At 42.0% G+C, this 10,188-nt stretch overlaps 2 protein-coding genes across 2 annotated transcripts; one reads left to right on the forward strand and one right to left on the reverse strand.

Moving 5' to 3' along the window:
• The first annotated feature begins 177 nt into the window (after nucleotides 1-177).
• Nucleotides 178-10,110, forward strand: Dh44 (diuretic hormone 44). The gene is made up of 4 exons (XM_017149671.3): nucleotides 178-487; nucleotides 3,099-3,288; nucleotides 6,776-6,898; nucleotides 8,710-10,110. Exons 2-4 carry the CDS (start codon nucleotides 3,100-3,102, stop codon nucleotides 9,490-9,492), a joined length of 1,095 nt encoding a protein of 364 aa, XP_017005160.2. The 5' UTR covers nucleotides 178-487; nucleotide 3,099; the 3' UTR covers nucleotides 9,493-10,110.
• On the reverse strand, nucleotides 4,647-5,886 carry Fst (Frost). The gene has a single exon (XM_017149673.3). The coding sequence runs from the start codon at nucleotides 5,867-5,869 to the stop codon at nucleotides 4,922-4,924; it is 948 nt and encodes a 315-aa protein (XP_017005162.2). The 5' UTR covers nucleotides 5,870-5,886; the 3' UTR covers nucleotides 4,647-4,921.
• Nucleotides 10,111-10,188: the final 78 nt, after the last annotated feature.

The following is a 10,188-nucleotide window of genomic DNA, read 5'->3' on the forward strand; positions in this document are numbered from 1 at the left end:
TTTTCATTCATAACTCGTCGCGTGGCTGGGGCACTTTCCTTCGTGTCCTTCGCGTCCTTCGTGTCCTGTCGTTATGTCGGCTCCTCGGTTCCGGCACTTCGTGTGGGCGCTTCGGGGCGCCCAATATAAAAACACGCCGTAATCGCTATGCTCCGTGAGTCCTCCGCTCGTCGTCAGCCTGTTGCGTTCGAGATTCGATGCTGGGAAAAACAGCAGGAGCGCCATCAGAAAAATCAAAATCACAAAAGCCAGCAACAGTTTCACATTCCGATTTCGATTCCGAATCAGTTAACTTTCCGCGGCGCGACGTGTGAATACATAAAATAAATTACAAGAAAAGATAAATAAGCCACAAAAACCGAGGCTCAGATTCCGCACAAACAGAAAGTAACAAACACCCACACGCGAAATATCTCGATCGTCATAAATCAATCCGTCGAGTGTGCTTTCAGATCCACCGAAATTAGAGGCAATTACCACTGATAAGGTGATTTCTTTTATGTGACAATAATTTCGAAAAAAAGAACGAAAAGTCGTTTAAGCGGTTTTTATGTTTTTGAGTTGGTGTTTCAAATTGGCTTCGCCATATCAGATTTCAGCGAAAACCTCAGCGGAACGGAAAAGTTTGGCAAGTCGTATCCTCAAATGGGGCAAGGTTGATTGATTGCTTAAAAAACGTTTAAGCTAATTAGTTTTGCTTTTTATGTGTAGGGCATTGTTGCCGCTGGTTTCAGGTAACAAAGTCCCGTAACTTAATAGACTGCAAACAAGCTTAGCGAAAGTTGTTTTCTTCTTTTTCTTCCCCGGCAGCGTCGGCAATCACACCTTGTAATTTGCAAGGGACGATGTGGTTTCTGGGGACCTACATTCCCGTTTGATTGACCTTTTGTTGAGATTTTTTATGGCCTAATCAAATCGGATTTACGGTTTTTAAAGCTGCAGAAACCGAGAAAAACCAGACAACTTCGCTGCTCTATGTGCTTTACACATGCTCGTATTTGCATACGTATGTAAATATCTGAAGTTGGAATAGATAACAGGATTTCATTTCCTTGTGTTTCGGTCGGCCTTTTGAATTGCCGATAAAACAAGAAGGGACGTGCTGGCAACTAGCCCTGGGCAATCACGATTTCCGTCACCGGGACCGAGGAGAACTGAGAACTGAGGATATGACAATGGCTGTCAGAGGCACAGTCCCAACAATCCTCAGTGGGGCAGGGCAGTTTTATTGCCTTGAATTCTATATTACTTCCAGAAAATCAATATTTGCTCAGCTTCAAATGTAAGAATTCCATTCATTATGTCGTCGTCTCCGAAACCTTTGAACCGGGGGAATTCACTCAATCGCTCAACTCGAGATTCCGACCCCTAATTCAATTGAATTGCAATTTCCGTTGCAACTTTCGCATTCACATTTTCGCACAGCGTTTACGCGATCTATTAGGGGAAATCAATAGCCATCAATTGTCGTTTGCGAAAGTGGTGGGCAACAGCAACACCCACGAATATTCGTAAATCCCTGTTCAGCAAATGGCATCTATATGACATGTGATTGCCGGCAGGACTAATGCGGCTGCCATTTCGGCAGTTACTTACATCTGATGTCTAATGCTTCTGCTGACAGGTGGGATATGAGTTTGTCCCCCGACCGAAAACAAAAGAGCTGCCACAATTTCGAGCGGCAGAACTTGGAATTCCTGCTAAAATGATGGAAGTTCCTGCCTTCGCTTTGGAAACAATGTTGGAATTTCAGTTTCAAAGAGATTGTAACTTCAAAATGGCTTTATTACAGAAACCAATTTAAGCGGAAGGCGAACTTTGCAGCTCTCTTGCGATTTTAGAATTATTAAATGTTTAACGCTAAGAAGTTTAAATCCAATTTTGAGCAGTAGGGAAACTGTTACAACTTTTAGTTATGCACACAACACTGCACCGAGTTTCGCTGCTAGAGCAATTGTTACTTAATTTTGTTAGTAACACAAAGTTACTTTGGTCAGAGAAGTTTGGGCTCGACTACAATGGATGCATTACAATGTGTCGGTGTGGTAAAAACAAAAGTGAAACTTTAACCTATTTTGTACAATTAAAATAGCCCAGCACATGAAAGGCTTACAATGCAAAACACGAAGCAAGAAATATGTGCTTGCTATGTGGGATAAAATAATGAGAGAACAAATAATATAAAAGAACGCAGAGAATTTTTCATAATATTGCTTTAAGTGAATATACACCTTTTTGTTTACCCTCGCTGAGTTTCTTACAATATTGTTTCTTTAAGTTTGTTCTAAAGATCAAATTTGCGACCTTATAAACTGAATACTTTTGATCAAACTCACCTTGTGAGTCTATATAGAAAATATAAACTTCGGCTAACGGACGTTAACTTCCTTTTCCATTTTTGAAATAGGGTTTGCTGTTGATGATTTAAACTTGGCAACAGGAAAATAATCAAGTTGTCCTGCAGCTTACTCGTCGACGTCTTCAATTTAAAACCTAATTTCCTTTCTGAACCTTGTGCAAATTCGCACTCAACTCCCATTGCGAGCTGATTGAAGAGGCCAAGGGGACGTGAGATTGATATGCATATTCGTATGTAGATGAAAAACTAGGTTCAGAAGTACCACATATTTACGTGACCCATAAATTATGAGAACACTTCCTGTTGTCAGAATATTGCGCATTTTTCACAGGTTAGCTGTCAGCACTTTATTTTCTCTCTATTCCACAGAGAATTCCAACGGCAGAGGTCAAAGTTTGCACAAGGCAGTGGCTCTGAAATTTTCAAAAATAATAGCCACAGATGAGCTTAATTTTCCACCAACATGAACAGAGTGGTACAATTGTGGGGCATTTAGAATACCCAGCACGTTATTTAAATTTATATAAGCAAAAGATAAATAATAGTTCAAAGTTGATGGCTGTCCCGTAAACGGTGGAGGCTAAAAAAATCCTATAATAATATTTACATTCTTGATTAATTTTGATAAATACCATATGCTTTTTTTCCACCAGACAATTTGCATTACATGCAAATCCGTAAATTGTGCACTCACCCATGCAACTCTATCGTTTTTCTCTTTTTTTCCACTTTTTTGCAGAATGATGAAAGCCACAGCGTGGTTTTGTCCGGTGTTATTAACTTTACTGTGTGCCACAAGGCTCGTCTGCACGGCCCAAAGGGGAGGAGGAGGAGGAGCGGGATCAGGACTGGGATCGGGAGCAGAGGTCGGCGGAAGCGGCCGCACAAACGGATATCCTCTGGACTACCCCGATGCACGGAACACACAGGTGGGCATTTCGGAGTGCATTTCTTTCTGGCTGTCGCTCTTTGTGAGTGGCAGCAGTTTTTGCGTCACTCGTTCGAATGTTTTCCGAATGCATATTCAATTATTGGCTCTGCATTTTTCGAGCGGGCTATTTCATAGCTTCTTTGACACACGTCAGTGGTTTCTGTTCATAAATTGACACATTGTTCGTTACAATAATATGCAACCTTTTGAAGACCGCTATGTGTCCTTCTTTGTACTTAAAAACAGCAGGTTACCACCATACCATATAGCTTTTATGGAAATAATTGAGCCCGATAACGATAGTTTCTTAAATATGCCAACTACAAGATAAGGAAATAATCAAGCAACTACTTTAAATTCTAGACATTTTGTGTCCTCATAGACAGAAATAGCATATTACTAATCCTTATCTTGATAATAGTTTCGCATTTCCTTAAACATTTTATTGTGGTTGCAAATCTCAATTCCTATAAAATTCTTGAGAAATCACATAGCACTTAATACGTCAACTCCTCGAAATCGCTAATATATCATTTGCGTTTGAATCTGAATTCTGGTATAATCTAATCTGGGCACTTCATCGGTGTGAAATACCTCAATGTGAAACTGGTTCTGGGCGAACGAAAAATCATATACAATATATTTTCCTTAACACACACGAACATGGCAACAAAATTGATTAGAGTCTATGGTATATTTCAAAACAAATGGAAATTTTCGTCAAGGCTTTTGTCCAAGCATCATTAGAAGAAAACAAAATACAAAAAAGAAAACATTTTGTTTGTCTTTGACAACTCCTGTTGTCCACAATCAAAAGTTTCACCTTTGCTTTTTAAGAAGTTCGAATTTCGTGAAGTCGATTCTTTATTCAGCGCAATTTAAATGGGAGGCAAGTTCGTTTGTGAAACTGGAGATTTAAACACGTTAATGCGACCCACGTAAACAATTTAATTTTATTTGCCGAGAGAAATTATGTTTTATGATGAGGCAGCGTTTTAAAAAATCAACCCCGGGGCCACGCTAAAAGCCAATTACGAAATTTTCCATTTGTACCACCTTATATGACACATCGTTAACCGCAAAACATATATGTACATGGTACAAAAGTACATATGTTCCGATAAGGGTCGATTTGGCAACTAATCAGTCAAGTAGCGATTCATTGATTGATGTATGCACGTCAATCAATCAGTTTATCAACGGCCCACAACAGCTAAGCAGCCAGAGAAACAGGCAACTAACAATATTGTCATGGTCCCGAAAGCGAAAGTTCAATTATGTGATAAGCATTTAATGCGGGTAGGACCTTAAACTTTTGAGTACGGCCGTAAAAATAAACGTGTCTAGGGCTCGTAGTTGTTTTTGGGTGGTTTAATTGTTCAGATTGTGAAAACTATAAAGCTAAATGACGAATGCGTGACTACATAACACGATGTTGCTTCATGAGGTTTCAATCTTAATCCTATAAATGGTTTCACGTGGTTGTGTGGCCAACACGGTTAATAATTTAGTTATAACAGTTTAATATTTGCACCTTATTTCGTTTTAAGATCCTTTGTTTAATAACGCCAAATTTTAAACGATTTTTGAGAAAATGCACCAGCAACGTTTGGCATTAGCAAACTAACTTCCTACTCCACTGAAGAATCAGTCGTGGAGTCTTCGGGCTCTTCGGTCGCCAGGGAGGTAGAGTCTTCGGGAGCTTCAGGAGCCAGGGTAGTCACTTCGGAAGAACCGCTACCGTCTTCGGAGTCAGTGGTGCTTTCTTCGGGTTCCTGAGTGGTGGAATCCTCGGGATCTTCGGGAGCCAGAGTGGTTTCCTCAGAAGAACCGCTTCCGTCTTCGGAATCGGTGGTGGTTTCCTCTGGTTCCTGGGTGGTGGATTCTTCTGGATCTTCGGGGGCCTGAGTGGTGGAATCCTCGGGATCGTCAGGGGCCTGAGTGGTTTCTTCAGAACCGCTGCCGTCTTCGGAGTCAGTGGTGATTTCTTCTGGAGCCTGGGTGGTGGATTCCTCCGGTACTTCAGGGGCCAGGGTGGTTTCTTCCGTAGAACCGCTTCCGTCTTCGGAGTCAGTGGTGATTTCCTCCGGTGCCTGGGTGGTGGATTCTTCGGGGATTTCAGGGGCCAAGGTGGTCTCTGGTGCCTGAGTGGTGGATTCCTCTGGAACCTCGGGAACCAAGGTAGTTTCCTCCGGGGGGCTAGTCACATCGGTTGTGGATACAATATCGTCTTCGGTCGGGGGTCGGTCCGTGGTCGGCGGTGGTGGTGGTGGTGGGGGACGGTGACCGCCATGACCATGACCTCCGTGACCGTGACCATGGTTGTTTCCGTGACCATTGCCTTGTCCATGACCATGGTTATTGCCGTTCCATTGTCCGCCATTCCACTGACCCTGTCCATTTCCACTTCCGTGTCCATTTCCGTTCCACTGATTCTGACCATTCCACTTCTGCTCCTGCACATTTTGACCATCATCGGAGGATCCCCAGCCGAATTTCCTGGCCCACCATCCGCCGTTCGGCCGGCCAACAGCCACTGCAACCAGGGCGGTGAACAGGAAGAGTGTAAGAACCTTCATTTCGCAATTGTTTCGAATATACTAACTGGGTCCACAGGTGGCTATAGCTTTTATAGAAATCTGATAACCACGGCCCATACCTTCCGTACCTTCCAGACATTGCGACCACGACCACACACTGCCACATTCTTATCTAATCGCCAAACATGTCTGATAGTCAGACCAACAATAATCGTAATTATCATATTTATCTGAACATGAATTCGGATTGCTTGTTTACCGTTTGCCTTGAACTTAGACATGTAAATACTTCTTGGAAAACAAGTGAAAACAAAACAAATTATTTAAAATTTTCCCTAGAAACAGTCATAAAAACTGGCTAGATTAGTTAAAAATTTCGTACTATATCTTTATAATCAACCCCAAATCCGAAATCGTTTTATAATGATTATACGTGGTGAAACGAAATTGTGTTATGCGTTGCCAGGCGATATTATAAAGTTATGGTATCAGGTGTTTTCTAGTCCATGGCAATTGATTTTAATTGTTTTTTAGCTATGACTCACGAATTTGCTTGAAATTTTCATTGTTATCAGTGGAGAGCGGTTATCGCGAAATTTCCGATTGATCATCATGGAAAAAACGTAGAGCAACCGCGATAAGATTCCTAGATATTTTGTAATGATAATTTCCCCCATGTGGGAAAAACAATCCGATAGCGCAGACCCTTAAGATTACCTCGTCCATCGATGCCAATAATCTGAAAAAATGATTTCAATTTCCATCAAAACAAACAAAATATAAACTTAGAACGCAGAACGCAGAACTGTTTATAAACACAGGGACTTAAAACTTTTTGCATTACCACGTCACGATTTTATTATGCCAAGCGCAAAGCGAAGTTTGCAGTAAATGTAAATGCGTGCTATATATGTATACAAATATACGTTTTTCTCCCCCGTCTAGGATGACTTTCTGCTGGCCAAGAGAAACAAACCGTCGCTGTCCATTGTCAATCCCCTGGATGTGCTGCGTCAGCGGCTCCTCCTGGAAATCGCACGCAGGCAAATGAAGGAGAACTCGCGCCAGGTGAGTTTTTATTCCGTTCCTCGCATCCTGCAATAAACGCGCCACGCTGACCACTTTGCAAGGTATTTTTAATAAGCTAAGAAGTAAGAAAGTAAAACTTTGGCCTGCCAGCTCCCCAGACAAACGGAAAACAATTCCCGCTAAAACGCCGTCCCGAGTGGAAAGAGTAATTCGGTGCCAAAGTATAAATGAAAATGTAGCGGCTAATCAAAACTAGAATGCCTAATGAAAAATACTTTTCCGAAGCCATAAAGAAAGCGCAGCTGCAGAAAGTTTTTTAATTCCTCGCAGGAGGCAGCGAGTCCAATAAATATTTCAGGGACTAGAAAAGAAGGGCCCACATACTTGCTCCGGGAATGTAAACAACATATCCTGGGAGACCCGAAAACAGGGCTTAAGCACTTCGGATGGCCCTGACACCCAGGATATAAATATATGTGTACCCACCTACAAACATGCATAAGGCTCAGGCTCAGCGCCAAAACAAAGCCAACGCTGCGTATGTGTAACACAAATATTTTTGCTCGGTAACAAAGCGAGTTTATTTGGTTACCAAACGTTTCGACCCCAGGGCACACACAAAAAACAAAAGACAAAAAAAGGCCAAAAAAAATCAAACGTTTTAATGCCTTCATGGAATTCAAACGATTTGCCTTGATAACTTCACCTTGCGTCCCACGAATTTCCGTTAAAGAGGGTCATGGATGAGCAAGGGATGTGCCTATCCATCCACCTATTCACACACGCCGGAGATAACATTATTGATTTGTCAAAGGGGTTTTAGAAATTAATCCATGCATCCCAAAAGCAATTTGAATCGGTGAAAGATGAGCTGAGCAGGTATGATATTCTATGCACACACCTGGGACTTTAAGTAACCTGCATTGAGATTGGCAAATATAAAAGGGAAATAAAATCTATATATATTCGATTTTAAGCCGTTCAAATGCGGGTTTCTTGGGCAAGCTGACAATATTCATCCCAAATAATTAAATAGTGCAAGAATAGAGAAATTAAGAACGGAATCCTTTATCCTCTTTCTAGTGCTAGCACACTCTATTATACACCGAACAGACATTCGACACTTTAATTCGAATGCAAAATAAATTGAATCGACATATTTATTCACAGCTGGAAAAATGTGATCTCAATTTGGTTTCTGCTCCATTTCCAATAAATGCAAACCGACTTTCGAATAGCCAAAAAATGCAAGCTTCAGCAATCACCTGACGCTTTAAAACTCCTGCAAAGCGGTTGGCAAACAGAAAGAAATTTAAATAAATATCGGTGGCATTTCAAGAATTTTGCAAGATGGCATTTGGCTTTGAATCAAATTCGATTGGGGCTAAGATTAAAAGGTAGATTGTCATACACACTTTGTTCATCTTGTACTAATATTCATTATGACTATCTAACAATTAATCACCTTGCTGTTAAATATTAAAATGACTTCCAGACAAACACACCTGCTACTTGAAAGTGGCTGGGAAATTTAATGAAATCAGTGGCTTTAAAAGAATGCCTTTAAGTTTCCCATCGAAAGGATGCAAAGTGTTAAAATGTAAATGTAATATGTCCCTATGCTCAATTAATGAAATAACGAGATGACATTTGATTGGCGAACCAAATTGGAGCGTTAACAACATTTGCCAATGTGGTCATCCATCATGCATGTCAATCTAGTTTAGCCATTTTAAAGGGAAAGCACAAGTCCATGGGGAAATGGGGGGCGGTTGGTGCGACTACCTCCCTGCAATTTGTCACCCATTTTACAGCATTTAACAGGATTTCATGTTCGTATTCTCGTCCAGGTTGAACTGAACCGCGCCATCCTGAAGAACGTGGGCAAACGAGTCCTGCTGCGAGGAGCAGGATCGCCAAAGGTGAGCAGGCGCTACCGCCAGCAGTGGCCAGTCGAGCGGGAACTGGAGCGGGATGGAGTGCCTGTGCCCGAGGAGCAGCTGGACCGTCAACAGCTGCTGCCCTGGAAGCATTTCCCCAGCCAACTGTGGAGCTACGGATGGTCCCAGTCGCCCTACCCTTATCCCGCATCGTCACAGTTTGCGGATTCCCTGCAATCAACATCGAGTCGACCACTCGCAGGTCAGAAGGCAGCCGCAGCTGCTCAGCAGTTGCTCAGCTATGCGAAGAAATCTCTGGACGTGGCCGGAATGGGTCTGGCCAGGCATCGGGTCAACGGAAATGAAGCTAACGAAACAAATCATGAACACGAGAATGGGAATGGGAATGGTTATGGGAATGCGAATGCGAATGGGATTGTGAATGAGAATGAAACTGAAAATGACGACGGCAATGGGGCCAGTAAAAACCCGGCGAGATATGTGGATGACGATGAGGAAAACTACAATGACGTGGGACCAGAGGGAGTGGGAGTGGGTATGGGATTGGGCTTGGGTCTGGAGAGGTTCGATGCGTTCGAGGACAAGCCCAACTGGGCCAACGAGGAGGAACTGGTGACTTCTGGCGGCGGCTTGGGAGTGGGAAGCCGAGGAGTGGCAAATGGCAATGCAAATGACCGACTGCCCTGGTCCTTCCCCTACCGCTTTCACAAAAGCCAGCATAATGTTAATTAAGTAAGTGAGGATTGAGATGCAAGTATACAGATACGGATACATATATAGATAAAGCTACTGATACAGATACAGATATATAATACCGATACGGATACAATACGATAGGGGCACTCGACAGCTTGGTGGTGCTAGATGCTAGCTGCTAGAGGCTAGCTGCTAGAGGCTAAATGGTTATTAATGCAAATCGACGGTTCCTAATGGCTGGCTACAAGGCAGGCATGTTGTGTGTGCACATACTCCCTTGATGACAAATGACAAAGACAAACTTACTCCCACGTTGCTAGATGTATTCGCATTTGAACTCTATTTTATCGAAAATAACCAACGGTGTATGTAACGATTTATGCTACCTCTCTCGCAGATACTGTTGAAAATAAAGCCCCCGATTAATGTCAAACATACCCACTTTACTAGATCGAAAACGAAACTTTTACTAATACACCGAAGCTATGGCGAACAAACAATTCTAAGGATTATAAACGTAAATGCATGCGTAATTGATAGTGATCTATGTGTAATTTTAATAATTGTTTTTAACGATTAAAGTTAATTAATCAATCGCATGCAGTATTGACCTGTCGAATCAGATTTCACGTGTTTTTATTCATGTTAATTATTTACTAACTACCTACTACTACTAAAAAATGTAATATTTGTGGTTTACATTCTCCGCGGGCGGAAATCGGTTTTTGTGTT

This window comes from Drosophila takahashii, chromosome 3R (genome assembly GCF_030179915.1).
Source record: "Drosophila takahashii strain IR98-3 E-12201 chromosome 3R, DtakHiC1v2, whole genome shotgun sequence".
Lineage (NCBI taxonomy): Eukaryota > Metazoa > Arthropoda > Insecta > Diptera > Drosophilidae > Drosophila > Drosophila takahashii.